The 18,424-nt window shown below is 38.2% G+C and overlaps 1 protein-coding gene across 2 annotated transcripts in view; it reads left to right on the top strand.

The window, feature by feature from the left end:
- Positions 1 to 6,992: 6,992 nt before the first annotated feature.
- LOC149242419 (mitogen-activated protein kinase kinase kinase NPK1-like) overlaps positions 6,993 to 18,424 on the top strand; it is a 30,858-nt gene continuing 19,426 nt past the window's right edge. The window contains exons 1-8 of one of the 2 annotated variants that reach the window (XM_089374240.1): positions 6,993 to 7,092; positions 7,216 to 7,594; positions 7,809 to 7,850; positions 9,924 to 9,989; positions 10,084 to 10,194; positions 10,281 to 10,361; positions 10,798 to 10,875; positions 10,964 to 11,046. In XM_089374240.1, the coding sequence (XP_089230366.1) occupies positions 7,337 to 7,594; positions 7,809 to 7,850; positions 9,924 to 9,989; positions 10,084 to 10,194; positions 10,281 to 10,361; positions 10,798 to 10,875; positions 10,964 to 11,046 (719 nt within the window). In that variant the 5' untranslated portion in view covers positions 6,993 to 7,092; positions 7,216 to 7,336. The other variant, XM_089374239.1, reaches the window with a different exon arrangement.

Raw genomic sequence — 18,424 nt, 5'->3', positions numbered from 1 at the left:
CCTTTGCTAAGTCTTTTGCATAGACTTCTTCTTCCTTAACATCTTTCAGTAGATGTCCTTCTCTTTTTTTGACTACCTCAACAGCTTCCATGGCTATTTCCACTGTGCCTATCATCATGGTGAATTGATGATCCTTTACTATGTTTTCAGCTAACATAGTCTCTTCTTCAAGTTTGCCTTTAATCTCTTGTTGTTTACCTTCTCCAAGAGCTACCCTTGTCTCACCATCTACATTAATATTCTCCTGCATTTGTTCTTCATCAAATCATTAATCAAACTCATTTGATTACCTTTCTGAGACAATATTCCTTCATTCTTCATTAGAGTAAGATCCTAATTCCTCATCTCTATGACAGCTTCTATAGACTCATCCATAAGCTTTTTCTTCTGTATGCAGCCAAATTCTTCTTCTTCTGAGAAGTTTTCTTTGTCACCTTCTACTTCTAGATCATCATCTACTATGAAGATATCTTCAAAAGGTTTTTTTTCTCTTGCAATACCTGCCATCATACACAAACTATCAGTTTTAAGAACATAAGACCCTGTGGTCTCACTGGATGCTTCAACCATCATATCTCCTTGTTGTTCCAAGTTCTCTTTATGACTCAGAAATTCTTCGGTAGTCTCCTCTTCAATCTCTTCAAGCCCTTCACTTGGTTGCTTGATATCTTTCTCCAACTATATATGAGACCTATCTATCTCATCTTCTTCCAGAACAGAATTTAGATTCTGCTTGTCTTCTTCCTTATTTATGACAATATCAACAAATTGTCTTTATTTACATGTTTCACCTGCAAACATACACAAATTGTCAGATTTAAAACCATGTGATCCTTTGGCCTCACTCGAAGTTTCAGTCTTCAAGTCTTCATCTTCACTCTCTCCCAGAATTTCTCCCTATTCTGGTTCACAAGTGGACTCTTCCATTTCTAACTCAACTTCCTTGAGTTTTTCCATCAGCCACCTTACTTGATTTTTCTGTAGCCTTCTTTGCAACTTATGCCAATTCATTGGCTTCTTCCTCAAGACCCAACCTAGTCTCTGGCTTTCTTCTAATATCCTCCTTAATGCATCGAGTTGTTCTTTTAACTCTACAATCTCTTTGTCAATTTCCTCTTGACTCATCCTCTTGCCATCTGCTTTGGCATTCTTCTTCTCATATCTTCTATTGTGGCTTCTCTTTGAACCTCTGCTATGACTATCAGTAGTCATATTCTTCTCCTCTTCCTTCATGAGCTCCTCACTCATCTGTAATAAGCCTCTGCAACAGCTAGTCCTCCTCGCTACAATCTTACCTCACTAAGCTCTCCTCACTCAGTCTTTTGGTAAACACGGTCCTCTGTCTGGAACCTCTCCTTGAGCAACACCTTTGCTCCTTCTAGGCTTCTGCAATCTCTCACTCTCTCTCTTGATAACACTTCAGCTGTCCTCTTTGTCCAATCTCTAGTTGGATTTTTGTCAGGTTCACTGCCACTTTTCTTCAGAGTGTTTTCCTTACTCTGTCTTCAAGAACACATCTGGTTTTCCCCTCACGGCTTCTCTTGCTGTCACCTGTGCATTAGTATAAAAACACACATTCTCAATTTAAAACAGAACATATTACCTCACCTTCAAGATCTCAGCATGATCTTGTTTCACCATTCCACATGTACTTTGAATGGATTTCCTCTGTCTCTTGCATCTGCAAGTTTTGCTACACAACACCTCTGTGTGCCTTCCTTTTGTCAGATAAGAATTTGATCCTTCCTTGCATGCATAAACACATTAACACATAACTCTACTTTTAATTCTTTCACATAGAATTTCTCTGTTCTATTTAACCCCAACGGTTTTAATTACAACCTGGCTCTGATACCAAATGATGTAGGGTTACCCCTGCCTACACCCACAGTATGCATATAAATGCATAAATACATTGTTCCAAGAATTTAACTCACAAAGGAGTCAAATCTTTAACCATAAAATGGTTAAGGCCTCTTTATCCATTCCTTTATATCGGAACTCAATCACCCCGCCTAAACCTCATACCGGAACCTTATCAACCCTCGAGCCTTCTTATAAGACTTTGATTAAAGCCTTTCATTATTCCTTCCTATTAGGACCTTTAAACCTTCATAACCCCTTTAATGCCACATATATGTAACCTTCCCCTTTAATGCATTGGTTACATATGTTTTATCGCATGAAATACTCTATCGACACTCTTTTCCTTTATACACCTTTTACAAAATAAAAATACATAAACATACCCTTTTCTGCCTCTGTACAACTTCTGCACATTTCCTAAGGCTACCTCTATCGCAATCGCTATCGGCTCTTCCGCAGGTCATACATACATGTATGCCTCACCAATTCTCCGACTCTGATATGCGACTATCAGAATAGTTAACATATGTTCTAGCCTTAAAAGGCTCGACACAACACTTTCACGAATACAAAGGAAAACCCCGCCCGAACCCTTTGTTTGGACTTCAAAAACAATTCACCCGGATCTATATATCCGTCGGGTCCGCTCTTCGCTCCAACCCTTTCCGCAGCTTCGATCTCCGAACCCTCCGATCGCTGATCAGCGCTTTATCGCTATCGGCGCATCGACATTCCAATAACCACTAGCCTTTAACTCCTCCGATTATGAATTAGCGATCAAATCGCGACCGTCAATCTGGTTCACGATCCGACGGTTGTGATTAACTCGCGCGATCACATTTCGCTCAACCTCAAGGCCAGACCCCTTCCACTTCCATGCCCCGATCCGATATCCTTAGGGACCCGATATGGATATAGGCCACTCTTTATAGGATTTCAAGTCCGACTATGTTTTATGTCGATTCTTAGTGTAAGTTGGGTTTTCCACTTGTGGGACTTAAACTGTGTAATAAACTCCTCTAATGCGATCTTTCGCTTTGCTCCTCAACAACATCATCTGGACCGTTGATCTTCCAAATCCAACAGTTGTTGAGCACTGTCACTTTACTCCTTCACTTCTCCTTTTTACTTAGTTTTTACGCTAAGTCTTCAGTTCTTCTGTGGTTTTGCTCTTCTTCAAAGGTTTCGACCTTTCTGCTGTTTTACTGTGCGATTCCTCCTGAGCTTGACTTTAATCCCTCTAATGGATTCAACGACCCATTATGGTCCTCCGAATCACTCTTCTCTTGCGTAGTTCTTTAGAACTCCACCTTCTGCTTCCGCTGCTCAGCTACCTCTGAGCTTTACTCTTCTGTGAAATCTCACTTCGCTATTTCACCCCAGAGCTTCCCTCTGTTTCCTCAATTGGATTCAAGGATCCATTCATGATTCCTCTGAATCATTCTGTTCCTTTGCATCCTTCAGAATTCTGTCTGCAACCTGTTACAGAGCCTACAAATTCACAAGTAGTTCATTCATGAAATACTCTTCAACACACTGACATAGTCAGGAATAAACATATATATATATATATATAAATAGTCAATTACATATCCGAGACTCTATGTCTCGCACAGGCCTGTTCTTCAATATCGTGGCCTTCTTGTGCTCTGCCCGTAGGCTTACATTTATGCCAGAAAGTTCTGTTGAACTAATCCTGGTTCGACTCCTAAATCCTCTGAACTGACTCCTAAATCCTCTGTCCACTTCTACTTCAATTAATTCCTAAAAGCTCTCTCTCGTCCCTCGAATCATGAAACTGTTTTAAGAGTCTTGATTGACTTCTAACTCTTGTCATTTATTCACCACTCATGTTCTCATTTATTTGAGAGCATTTACAACTTCCTCTCACTATCTAATTAATTTCTATTTTATGCACTCAAAAGCCTAATATTACATCAATTTATCACTTAGGAATCCAACTTCCTAAAAATACATGACCCCCTATGTCTACTTAATTACAATGATTTTCCTTGGACTGAATGCTCTTGCATCAGAGAATAATGAGAGAGCTCCAAAACTAAACTGACAACAGTCCATGAACTGATCCTCATAAGCCTTTTTATTAATGAGGCCTCTATTTTCTTCGTTTTCCATTATTTTCCTTCATTTTCCTCCTCACATGCAACCTGTGACCTTTCACCTTTTTTTTCTCCTAATTTCCATTATTTTCATAAATAAATGTGCCAAAAATGCCATTTTGTCTTTCCAAAGCCTTAGCCATTGCCTTTGCCATTTTCCTTTAGCCATAATAACCGAAATTAACACCCACTGGGATGTTTTTCCCACCATTCAGCTTAGAATACATGTCCCATGACCGTGGCCTTATATATTTTAACATGGATTTTTTAACCAGGGTTGTTACAAATTTGAGGCATCATATGACATTTTTTTGGGGGTAAAACTTTTCCACTTAAGTGTTGCAAATTTTTAAGCTATTATACAAACATAGACCTTTCCAACGATGCAATAATTTTGGATTTTAAACATTAGTGGTTTATATTTTCTGAGTTAGTAACCGGATAACCCACAGTAATACCCATAATCTATCAACGTTTCAAATCCCAACAGGGATCCATCATCAGGACTCCCTGTTGGGATTTGAAACGTTGACAGATTATGGGTATTATTGTGGGTTCTCCGGTTACTAACTCAGAAGATGCAATAATTTCCTTAATCGAAGTTCGTATGCAAAAGTTATGCTAATTGAAATTTAACCTTCCTGCTTTGAACAACATAATAAGAGAGGATGCTATGTTAGCCCCAATTATTCATGGAAAAAGGGCTAGCCACATGATCACGATGAAGAAGTTGTTAGGAGAATCCATATTGTAACTCTAGTTAAGAGTTGAAGGAGTCAAATGTAACCATTGTTAGGCTATCCGGTTGTGTTATGACCAGACCACTAGGAGGAAAGGGGTTTCCACTATATTAGAGTGCATTTCGTTCCATAGGCTATCCGGTTGTGTTATGACCAAACCACTAGGAGGAAAGGGGTTTCCACTATATTAGAGTGCATTTCGTTCCATAGATTAGTACAATAGCCAAGAGTGGATATGAACAAAGAAACATAGAGGATTTGTGCATTGTAGTAGCCCACGAGCCGTAGGCCTCACTTGTTTGTACTGACATCCATTTTCCATTTAGAGGAAGAGAGTAGAGCAACCTCACCTTCCAATTGGATCATTTCCTGAAAGGGTTTCCCAGGGTATATCTTGTGTTCTTATGGTTGTGATTAATCATATTTTTGCTTGTTTTATATTTTCCAAATTTTACATATTGCATGCATGAAAATGTAACTTAATAAATCTAGAAGTTTAAGGAAAAATAATTTGAATATTATAGATTCCATATTTTTAAGTACAATTTTATTAGATCTATTGTGATAAATTGTCTAGTGGAATATCCATGACAATTTATAGATCAGGGGACGGGCCTTGTTATGGGTTAAGTTGGTTCATTAAGGGATAATCCAAAATATGATGATCTAATCTTAGACATCAAAAACACATGTAAGGGAGGTCAATATACTGCATTGCATGGTATACACTTTTATCACCGAGCTTGATGTAGATAAATTTAGAGCATTTGCCAAATTGAATTTGATTTTCACCATGTGTTGGAGCCTAGGGTTAAAGGACTTACTTGACTAAAGACAAATCAACTTAATCCCTATTTGGGTTGCTATGTGTTCTAGAATGGCTATAGTTATAATGGGGGCCTAGAGAATTGCACCAATATTGGATAGTTCAATTGAGCACCCTTACTTATAAAGAAGCCTTCTAACAAGGAAGAAAATACAACTAGAGCATGTCATAAAACCTCCATGACATAGAAATTTTGGACAAATGGGGAAAAGAAAAAAGCATTTGGTAAGGCTTTGGGTTTGTAGGTCAATAATGAGGCTTCCAACCTTTTCCCACCTAATTATGTATAACAACTTATAGAGTGACACTCACTATATAATACCCTAGCAAAATTTCTTCTTTATATGCTTTGTATGCAAAATAATAATGATCAACAAGATATCAACAATAATCTTAGGTCAGGGCAAAGTATCTCATGATAAACCTTAGGTACAAATGTTTGGGGTGCCTTGGGTGGTAACATTTTTGTTGTCATTCTCAACCTTGGCATTAAATACAATGACTATTGCATAGGGTCAAGATAGTCATGAAGTTAACTACAATGACCATGGCATGATCAAGGGTTGGGAGAACCATCATAAGCCTCCCAACAATGTTATGACGTGGGCCGTGAGACTTAATATGAGAAAAGGACATCAAATCCCAAACCTCACACCACATCCAAAACCCTTGCTTCAATGGATATCTAGATATTAAAGCTAATTCAACCAATCATAAATATCATTATGCTTTTTATAATCAACAACAATCACATTAAGATACTTATGTTATACACAACAAATACCAATTATAAGGTTTTTGGAAAAAATAATAATTTAGAAAATTCATATTTAACTCAAAATATCACCCACCTCTTGTATCTTAGTGCTTTTATTTACCCTTTTAACAATCCATTTATAAGTGTAAAAACAACTCTCTTTCTCGTTGAAATTCTCCCCCAAATTCCCAATAGAATTTTTGTGGAAAAACTCCATTTTAAACCTAACACTTTTAAGCCTATTTTAAATCTCGCTCAATTCACCAAAATATTTTAAAAAGACAAAAAAGAGAAATAAAAATTTACTAAAAACAATTTTTATTTTTATTTTTAATTTTTTTAATCAACTTATTCTCATTTTATTTATTAACCTAATTCAATAAATAAAAAAAATTAGTAATTGAAATTCAAACCTAACACAAATAAACCTTGATTTAATTGATTTAATGATTTAATAATTGAGATGCAGTTCTTATTACACCGATAACCCAAATTCAAACCCAACTTGCATATACACATAAACCTTTGATTTAATAATTTAATAATCGAGATGGAGTTTCTATAGACCATGTTAACATTAATTCAAAAAAAATTACGAATTTACAATTAAATAATAATTATAATGCGAATAAAGATGTGATATGACAGTTTACTTAAAGTCTTACGAACAATTATTTCCCACCGAAGCACAAAGACTCTGATCCCTTGGATACGGAATCCAACGGCGAAGATGGCCCCAGCAGATGACCGTTAATGCCGCAGCAAATTCAAATGCAAAGGAAGGTAATCCCTTCGGTTTCTCGCCTCTGTTTCTCATCATTGTGATGTTCAAACATTCAGATTTCAATTCGATCGAAAATCCTCAGATCGTCATCAGAGCGCTGTGATTCACTATTATTCCTGCAGAAACTGGTGCAATCGGAGATCCTGAGGTTTGATCCCGGTTCGTGGATTGGGCACAGCTTGCCCCATCTGGGCATGATCAGAGTTAGGGTTTTATGAAGTGTTGAGAGGGGTTTCCTGAAATATGCAGGACGGATACGGGCCTTTCAGGAGTTCATTGGTGTTCAGGAGCCCTGAGGTTAACAATGGAGGTTTTGGGCGCGGGATGAATCCAAGTTTGAGGTCGAGGTCGCCTCGGGCGAGTTCTGTCTATAAAATGACTAAGGAAAATGGCTGCTCTGCAATTAGGTGGAAGAAAGGGGAGCTTATTGGCTCTGGGGCTTACGGGAGGGTTTATATGGGCATGAATTTGGACTCTGGGGAGCTTTTGGCCGTCAAGCAGGTGAGTTTTAGATAATTTTGCAAAGGGATTTTATTGGCAGGACATAGTTTTTGGCAGAGTTATTGGGCTTTTGTTTGAAAACCCCATCATTGAATTGAGTTTTTGATGGGTTTTGGTGAGAACCTGGTTTTTAATTGCGGTTTTAAAGGTTTAGGGCGATTCCAACTCTCATTTGGGTTAAATTCATTTTTTGGGGTAAAACCCTATCACGCAGGTCTTGATTGCGGCCAACAATGGATCAAAGGAGAAGGCTCAGGTAAGTAAGCGCAATTATCCTCTGTTTTGGTGCCCTGCATACATCTAGCAAAGAGAAAATGGTGGTTGAAAGGTCAGGATTTTGTGCAGAAAGAAATACATTTTATAGTAATGGCAAGGCAACAGCCAAAATTCTGTAGTTGAATTTGGGTGTCTGTGTATACCCATTGAACTTGTGTAATTTGTTTTTGATTTTGGGCTGGTAAAGTTCAATGTCCAAAAATAATTCTGCTTATTGGGCTACCACATTCTCACTGGCCTGGGAAGCCCGCAGCCTTTTTATCACTACTGATTGGCCTGTGTGGCTTTGTGGGAGTAAGTGATATGTATTCCTTGATGGGTTGTTGCTTGACGTATCCTTCCTCCATGCATGGTGCAAGTCAGCGCCTCTTATAATGTCAGATTTCGTAGCATAGTGATTACATGGCTCATGAAACTATTTACTACTTATTTGCACCAAATTGGGCTCTCTATGGACTTTATATGTGGAATTGACACTCTCTGCAAATTGGACTTGTGTATTTGCAATTGTCATCTTCGACAAATCAAGTTAGTGGTTGCTGGTTGTGGATAACAAATAGGCAAAATTCACTTTAAAAGCTGCTTACAGACTGTTTCTTTGAATTGTTATATTCGTTGGATTGCTGAGCATGAAAGTGCCATTTTGGACTAACATTTACTGATGGGCAACGTGTTAGGGCGATTCACAACTTTGCCCTTGCAGCTTGAATTAAAGATCGCTGATCCTAGAACAATAAATCCCCCAAAAGAGTTCGATCATATCCAATTTGGTAATGGATTTCAATATGCAATTCCAATTGTTATTGTGTTTAACACCGTTACTCCTTAGCTTATGTTCCTGGTGGATTGGATCCATCTTTTCTGTCAGATTCAGACTGTTTTACAACGACTGGAAAATTATAGGAACCAAGAGGTTGGAAATCTAATTTTTTTCTTCATCTATTGCTTTCCTGCTTTGGCAGATACCGTTCACTTTATACGTCAGTCATCTGTCATAGGCAAAATCATTTTGAGCCACCATATTAATTTTACATTGAATTATATTCTGTGTTCAATTTTTGCATAGGCTGTCATTATTTCGACTCCATTCATTTGTCCATCATATATGCCATGTAGTCTTATGTACATAGCAGTTGTGACTTGGGGATTAGATTGAGGACTTGGTCCCATTAGCAGGCTTGGCTGCAGTCGTGTTGGGATTTAGCATCCCAAGCAACTGAAAGTCTAAAAGAAGACGTTGGGGAGGGAGCCTGACTCTTGTAAGCATGTATCTTTACTGATTAGGACACTTCTTAGCAGCTTGAATAAAATGGAGCTAGCTTTTAGATGCTTTAGTCAAATCTTTTGTAAACTGTGGAAGATCCATATATAGTTATAATTTCTTACATGTACAACATTTCCTATAAATTTTTGGGAATTTGAAATGCCTTTCACCAATAGCCATGAACAATTACTCAGTAGTTCCTGCTAAAAGAAATCAATAAGTTCTGATTCTTATGATTATGATATCAGTAATAAAATATTAAGCAGAAGTAGCCAAAATTCTTGTTTCTGTATTTTATTTCTTGCCTTGGTTCCTACTTTAATTCTTATATGTTCATCCCTGAGATAGTGAGATGTCCAATGCTATTATTAAGTGTTTGATTTCAACAAAATTAAACTGTTATTAATTAGAAAAGTTCCACTTGACGTTACTGGATAAAATTTGTTTTGTCAATGGTTTTAGCTGTGTATGTTGTATCCCTGTATCGGATGTCTATGATTTTCTCCTGTTAAGCAAACAATTGTGGTCAGTGGGGATGGATGTAATTCCACGAGTAGTGATCAGTAACTTGTTAAGGCCACCCATAATTGCTCTTGCAAACATTCCATGTCAATGGTTTCTTGCTTCTTGTTTACTGTAATTCACCTGCTGTTTGTGTTCCTTTAGAGTATGTTGTATTGGAACAGTAAGTAATCTGTTACTGTTAGACATGAGGTCTATCTGTTGCATTGTGATGTAAGGATGTTGCTTAAACTTGTAATTAATACGAGGATATAATCCGTATTTTAGGCCCATATCAGAGAGCTCGAGGAGGAGGTTAAATTGCTTCGCAACTTATCCCATCCGAACATAGTGGTATGAGGTCTCCTGAAATTTTTATTATTCAATTTTTTAAGTATATCACTTTTTGTTATTGTTTTTGTGATGCCTCTTGACACTGTTCTTGCAGCGATATCTAGGAACAGCTAGAGAAGAAGAAGCTTTGAATATCCTTCTGGAATTTGTTCCTGGTGGATCTATTTCATCTCTTCTTGGCAAATTTGGTTCTTTCACAGAACCGGTGAGAGTGTGTATCTGGGAAGCATATCTTTTAATTGGAAGCATTGTTTACTCCTGATATTTTACTCATTTAAATATTTTGATTAGGTTATTAGAATGTACACAAAACAACTTCTCCAGGGGCTCGAGTATCTCCATAAGAATGGTATCATGCATAGAGATATCAAGGTAATTCATTCAGTGCTCAGTCATTTCAATTTTGATACTCATAAACTGAAACATGTAAGTGAAATAGTTCTTTCGACAGCACCTAGATTAGCATTCTATCTTGACTGTGAGTTTAGTGCCTGATGGGTAATTATTCTATAAGAGGGAACTTGGGAGTGGCAAGGGTTTATTGGACATCATTTGCTTACCCGAATTGCCACTCATTGTTTGCTTGCTTGGGTTGATTTTTTGTATGATTTTAGCTTTTGGCCATCTTTGTATACAGTGGAATATGATAATTATAAAATGAAACTCTTGATTTTTGTGGATGCTGTGTGATGATATGATACTGGCAAAATTTACTCTTGTTTAAGACATACAACAATATTTAAGGCGAAGTGATTTGAATTTCATAAATGTGACAATGTAGAGTGATAACATGGTTTTTGAGTTGCAGGGGGCAAATATTCTTGTGGACAACAAGGGCTGTATTAAGTTAGCAGACTTTGGTGCATCCAAGCAAGTGGTTGAGCTGGTATTGAACCACATAAAACTTCTTTATGCCCAATTTTCTGCCCTTGCATTAGTTATGAATTTTATTGACATTGCTTCTCAATGTGCAGGCAACGGTTTCTGAGGCAAAGTCAATGAAGGGGACACCATATTGGATGGCACCTGAAGTCATTCGTCAAACTGGACATGGCTTGTATGTCTTGTATCTCCTTTACAGTATGACATAGGCTTTTGATATGGTTTTTTATAATTTTTTGGGTAAATCTCCAAGTGAAAATAAGACTTAGTAATCTGTTTTCATGGATAATAGTGTCAGAGTCAAGTCATGTATGTCAGTTGAATGGCTTCTTTTTATGTAATTGATGCTAGATTTTGTTTTTTTCAAATAGGGTAATAACACATAAAGTAAGATTACTATTTAGCACAATTTTGAGAAAACCTTAACCCTAACCCTAGATACCTAGAATTTAGTGAGAAAAGATTGATCAGCACCTCCTAGACTATTGCCTTGATCTAAATGGGCAATGGAGTTTCTAGGGCAGAATTGAATGAAGATGACCTTGATGAAGAGGGTGAGAGGGCAATAGCCTCTTGTTACAAACCCTAATGGCTTACTTAGATGGGAGTTTTCAAGTTTAGGAGATGCACACATCAAAGATCTCTCTTATTAAAGGAAAACGATTTTTCATAGCATAAGGAATCAATATTTCAAGATAAATGTTGCAATTTAAACATGGCACATGTAAAAACCTTAATTCACACGAGATAGCATGCAAAGTTTAAAAGATGCACAATAAAATTAGAAAGTTTCTACAAGAATCTCTTCAATCTATCCCAAAGAAACTTGCTTAGGCAAAAACCCTTATCCAAAGACACAATATGCACCATGAAATCACGTTGCGTTGAAGTAGAAGAGAAGACAAAAGCTAGTGCGCACTACTAGAGAAGAAGAAGTGTGATGAATGATGATGATGAAAATGGGAAGTGATTGCCCTCTATTTATGTGAGGGTAACCAAGTCACTTTTTATAATTTTACAAGCAAAGCCCAAAAATAGGTTTACTTGAGTGTTCAACTAGGTCAAAGGTCACAAGATGGCCTTGAAATAACATCAAAACATAACAAAATGCCAAAAATAACCCACAATTGTGGGAGAAAAATCTAAAATAATCTTGGCCATGATGTCATCCTCCAAAATGTTGATTTTTCAAGAGCAATAGATATAAATGCTAATTTCCATATTGATAATTACTTCTAATGATGTAGATATTCTTTTAGCACTTCCAATTTATCATTAGGCAATTACACTTAAGAAATTCAACTATATGGCATAAATGCATAAGGACAGTAGAGATCACAATGCACAAAGAGAACACAAGATTTACCCTGGGAAAACCCACTTGAAAGAAATTTTTCAGTTCAAAAAGAGATACACCTAATATTGCTAGTCAACTATGAGGTCAAATTCACCATCAATGCTATGGTCAAACTTGGTCAAACAACACTTTTGTCAAGTCAATCTTCTGCTGTCCAACTTCGGTCCTCTGCGATCTTTCTAGGCCGAATTTCGGCCTCCCAGAATGTGTTCTAGAAACTCACCCCTATTGCCCAGAATATTTTGCGCAAAATTTTAGCCATATTGCCCAAAAGTTCGATATGTTGCCCAGAAGCTGCCCAAAAAAGTCACGCATGCAAAGTCAAGGAGATAAAGAGAGATGCTCGAGATGAATTTGTCCTACTTCATCCTTCTTCTTTGCTAGGATGCCCAAAATATCTCTTATCTTTTGTGAGGTTGAATGGTGCCTTGTGGAGGAGGTTGAGCGCTCTATATATAGTGTTCGATCTATTCGAATTGTTGTCTCTTCACTGGGGCCAACTTGACTTGAAGGAGGGCCAACTTGACAAAATTGGAGCCAAAAGTTCAGAATTCAAATTTCGAAATTTTCTCTTTTGATATTGACATGAACATGCCTTACATTAATTCTTTCAAGGGCTAAACAAAGAAAATGACATGAAGAACATGTCTTACAATTTCATTATATATTTCAAGGGCTAAAATATAAATTATGAAATTGACCATAGCTACACAATTCAACAAAAAATAGGCAATAATGCATCAGGTAAGTGAGGCAATGGTCCAATAGTGCTCCTCACTCCAAGAAAATCTCAAAGTGCATGTGTGCATCTCCAAAAGGCACCTCCTCCACCATGACATCATCTAAAAGGAGGCCTACTTCACACTTCCCATGCATGTTGGGTTGATGTGGCAACTCATAGGGCAAGAATTGGAAGTAAAGAGGAATGTGCTAGCCCACTCAAGTCATGTTAGTGAGAACCATCCTCATTTGGAGGGCCAACTTGACGAAATTGGAGCCAAAAGTTCAGAATTCAAATTTCGAAATTTTCTCTTTTGATATTGACATGAACATGCCTTACATTAATTCTTTCAAGGGCTAAACAAAGAAAATGACATGAAGAACATGTCTTACAATTTCATTATATATTTCAAGGGCTAAAATATAAATTATGAAATTGACCATAGCTACACAATTCAACAAAAAATAGGCAATAATGCATCAGGTAAGTGAGGCAATGGTCCAATAGTGCTCCTCACTCCAAGAAAATCTCAAAGTGCATGTGTGCATCTCCAAAAAGGCACCTCCTCCACCATGACATCATCTAAAAGGAGGCCTACTTCACACTTCCCATGCATGTTGGGTTGATGTGGCAACTCATAGGGCAAGAATTGGAAGTAAAGAGGAATGTGCTAGCCCACCCAAGTCATGTTAGTGAGAACCATCCTCATTTGGGCTTCAAAACATGGCATCGTCCATTGAACAGGGTTAAGGTTAGCTTGGGGCGCCCTGGGTCCATATGGGCACATCATCAAGTAGTCCATCGCATGAGCTTTAAAGCTCAACATTTTAGCATTTGGAGGCTCATCAAGAGGTGTAGAAGCATGTGGAAGCTGCTCAAGGCCCAACAATCATCTTTGGAGGGGCGATGTTGGGGCCACAAAATCATGCAGGCTCTCAAAATGGGGCAAAAAATCCCTTAGAAGGTGCTAAAGAGGAGTCAAGCTATCCCACAAAGGTTCTCTGCTACATATGTGCTACCACTTGAACAAAACCTCCGAAGATCAAGTGAGGTCAACTTAATTAGGAACATAAAACCATTAAAGCATTCATATTGAACCATATCTAATGCTAGGGGCAGTGAAATACTTCACACTTGACAAACCTTCAAATGTGTAACTAGATCAGGACCTGTAAACATGTTACCTCACTTATGATAGGGGATGATTAGGTAAAAAACCCTATGATGTGTTTCTAGCCCCCAAGGGGAATGATATGTTCCAAGCTGACTCATCAATCCATAGGTGTCTGTGATATGGTAGTCATGGAGTGGGAGAGACTTCAAGGAAGATGCCACTGCCATGAGACTAGCTAATGGGGGTAAGGCCCTTAGGAATTTTTGACATCTAGCACTTGGGGTTTTGTTTCTCTCATTCTGTCAATGAATTGGACAAAATGCATGCAACATTTTGACAAGTCTTGTCATCGTTGTGGCATCTAGAAGCCCCACGTGCCATTTGACCAAATTTTACCTCTTGGTTTTGCATCGTGCCTTCACTGTTTGGAAAAAATTCAATGTGGCATGTCATCTCCTCATTATTCTAAGCACTTCATGACCAAATTGACCTTTTGAATTTTGGGACCCCTTGCATTGGGAAATGTAAACTGCCTCAGGAAATGTGAAACTATTGATTTTGTGACACTTCCACGTTGAGAACTATGTGAGGAGTATTGCACCAAAGCCAAGGCCACAGTTAGACTTTATGACTGATAATGATGTGGTAAGATTTGGGTTGGATAGACCCATACATTGGTGATTGCCCTACATAACCAAGGTTCCTCTAAATAAACCATGAGCCCCCCCGAGATCCACCCACAATCTCGTGATCCTACACAAGACAAAGACACGAAGGAGACTTAGCCCAAAAGGATAGACCCTGGCCAACCATCACAAGGCCTAGGATACCTAAATACAAAGTATCACATGGTTTTTACAAATATTTTGACTTGTGACTTTGGGCTTACAACGGTGATGAATGCAATATGAAAATATACGTACCCCTGCTGACATGAGGGGTTACAAGTTTTCATCAAATGATCCTTCTCATTTGGATAAGCATATGAGAAGGCATTTAATTTGAATTTTAGAAGATGGTACTTAATTGTTTTAGTATCCCTGATCTCATGTGAATGGTGCACTTAGGAGTCATGGAGATAAATAATGGTTCTATGTTCAATGTTTTGAAGTCCTTCCACAAGTTCTATGGTTTTTCATAGGTTGGATGGTATTGGAGCTTGTACCACTGTTGACATTCCAATTCACTGTTTGATCCATCTATAAAAATATGTGTGCAATAAAATTTATAAAACCATGTATGTATATGATAAATTTTATAAAATATTAATTTCCACATCTATTGGAAACTACATGATACATCTAAATCTGGTCTAAATCTGGGGAATACCTAGGCGGGTGTGTCGTGGAGTTGATCCTTAGTGGTAAATGTTGATTAACTTCCTCTCTTGAGTCTCAAGTCCTCATCAAATGATCCTTCTCATTTTGAAGTCCTTTCCATTCGACAAGTTCTATGGTTTTTGTCTAGGTTGAATGGTATTGGAGCTTGTACCGCTATTGGGACCTTGTTTTGGTACTGGTATGATGGTTTCTAAGGCTTGCTCACATCCTAGTTCACTATTTGATCCATCTGTTAGAATATGTATGCAATAAAATTAATAAAACCATGTATGTATATGATAAATTGTATAAAAATATTAATTTTTTTCATAATATTATGTATAACACTTCAAGCCTATGCATAATTTTAATGTTTCCCTACACTTTCCTTCATTTATATTATTGTTCTCACTCAATCCATTGCATTAGGTACATCTATAGAGAAGATACAATTACATTTTATAAATTTAATCTCAAATTTCAAAGAATCAAGATCAAGATTCTAACTATAAAATTGAGGTATCCATGCATAGGAATCTAAACAACTACCAAGGCCCTTTATATATAAATTTGATGTTCAATTTCATATATAACACATGTTTTATAATATACATGCAAGCAAGATGTCAAACACTAAGTTCAAAGTATTTTATTTTCTAGTATGTAGACACAGCCTAGGGCCTAAACTACTACTAGGTAAGACAAGGGCTAGGATTAATACAAGCTAATAGGATGTTTCCCCTCTACCCTAACATGGTAGTTGGTTCTAAAGGCCTACTTGAGGATCCATCCATCTGTGTGCTATGACCCTTCTCAATAAAATAGTGCCAACCCCTACTATTAGAGGTGGTGCAATCCCTAGTTTACTCAAGTTCTCCTCTTCTTAGGGTTGACTAGAAGTGGGGCTTCCATCAAAAGTTTAGCTTGATCCCACAGAAACACTCTCTCAAATCTTCCTCAAATGCAACCTCCTTTGGGTTATCCCTTCCTGTTAATTTTAGATAACAATGCTATGTTCTATGCTTTAGAGCAATTTAATTCAATTTTTCTTATTAGCCAAATATCAATTTCTAGATTAGCAATCACATTAACATTGATAGTAAATGCAAATAGAACATAAACAAGAAGCAGAAGACAAGCCAAGACAAGAGGACACAATATTTGGTGGATGCCAAGGAAAAACCCCAGTGTGGGGAAAACCCTTTGATCAAACCTTCTTATTGTTCTTCAAAAGTTCAACAGAGAGAGAGAGTACATACAAAATTTACATGCCCAATCACTCTCAAAACAATCCAGCCAAACAACACTCAACAGGATGCCCTTGCCAGAAAGTCAATGCTGGTCAAACCAGCAGAAAATCTCTTCCAAATGAGCTCGGCCAAACCCAGTCAACTCAACCTCCAAAGATAGTCAAAGTCAACCCAAAATAGTTCGAAAATCTCAGTCAAATTTGGTCAACACAGATTCAACATTGCGGTCAAAGATTCTACCGTCAACGTAGGTCAACCTGCCCCAATTGCCTCGGTTTTCGTGCCATGAGATGCGACCTCAAGAGATCAGAATAATTGCCTGAAAATCGCTGTCAAAATAGGTGAGTTGACCCTCGGTCAATGCCCCTGCAAATAGCCCAAAGTAGTCTTGCGATTTCTGCCTGAAATTTTCGGTCAACCCAAGTCATTGTGAGAAGAAGAAGAGCTGCTCCTTTGCTGTACGAACCAATGAGGAGAGGAGAGAAAAAGATGCGTTGAGTGATGATGTCCAAATGAGGAGAATGTCTCTTATTTATACAATTCGATGAGGGGTGGAGACACATCTATTGGGGCTACATGAGCCTACATTAGACTTCTGGCCGACCTTGACAATTTGCACATGTGTGAGAATTAAATTCAAAATCTCACTTCTGCTCATCCAAACAAGATGATCTTTAGATCAATCTTGCACCTCTCGGAAAGAGGAATCCAATAAAAATATCATCTCCATCATATGAGCTGTCCAAGGTGGAGTTTGGCCCTAGTTGCCAATTTTAACACTTCCTCTCAACTAGGGAGAAATCCACCTGCCAAATAATCTGTCAATTTGTACCATATCTGTCATCCTTGCTCTGCTCTGCTGAACCATGAAGAAATAATGAAGAAGAAATGATTGAGAATGAGTCACAAGACCTTGCCACTCTCCATTGACCTGAAGTCGGTCTCAATTGATCCCAGATCAATATCAAACATCGTAGCATAGGGAGTATGACAGTACACGATGCGTCCATCGGTAGTGCTATGGTCCCTATCCTCATTTCCCAACTTGTTGGCTAGATGAGAGGTACTTCCCATGAATCCCAGACTGCATGGGTAGGATGTGTCGGTAGGAGAAGGTGAGCCACTCATTTTGCTCATATGCCATAAGAGAAGGTGAACCACTCATCCTATGCATATATCAACCATCATGGGGTATCACAGGGGAAGGTGAACCACTCACCCTGTACACAACGCACCAATAAGGGAAGGTGAACCACTCACCCTATGGTCGCTCATAGCTCCAAGAAGTACCCCAAGCCTCCCGGAGCTCGCCGAACTCAATATCCAACTCAAACGAGACCCTTAGAAGAGGGTCTTTCCAGGACTCCAAGTCTCCCATGGAAGGTTAAGAATTTGACCTTCCCCAGGGGCTTTTTAAGAATATCTACGACCTGTTCATCTGTCTCAGTGTGATGGAGCCTTATTGCTCCGTGTTGTACCATATCCCGGATAAAGTGGTACCTAATATCAATATGCTTGGAACGATCATGGAACATGGGATTCTCAGAAAGATGAATCCCACTTTAATTGTCGCAGAAGATCACAGTGGTATCCAACACATGCCCAAACAGCTCACTAAAGAGCTTCCTCAACCAAACAACTTCACAAGTGGCCATACTTGCAGCAATTTAAAGCAACCGATTTTTGCTTCCTGCTCATCCAGGACATCGAAGCACAACCTAGTGAGAAGCAACATCCCGATGTGCTCTTACGATCCACCACACTGCCATCTCAGTCAGCGTCAGAATAACCA

This window comes from Pinus tabuliformis, chromosome 8 (assembly GCF_031772625.1).
Source record: "Pinus tabuliformis cultivar Carrire ecotype Pingquan chromosome 8, CPIR1, whole genome shotgun sequence".
In the NCBI taxonomy this organism is placed as follows: domain Eukaryota; kingdom Viridiplantae; phylum Streptophyta; class Pinopsida; order Pinales; family Pinaceae; genus Pinus; species Pinus tabuliformis.
This window is presented reverse-complemented; position numbering and strand designations above follow the sequence as displayed.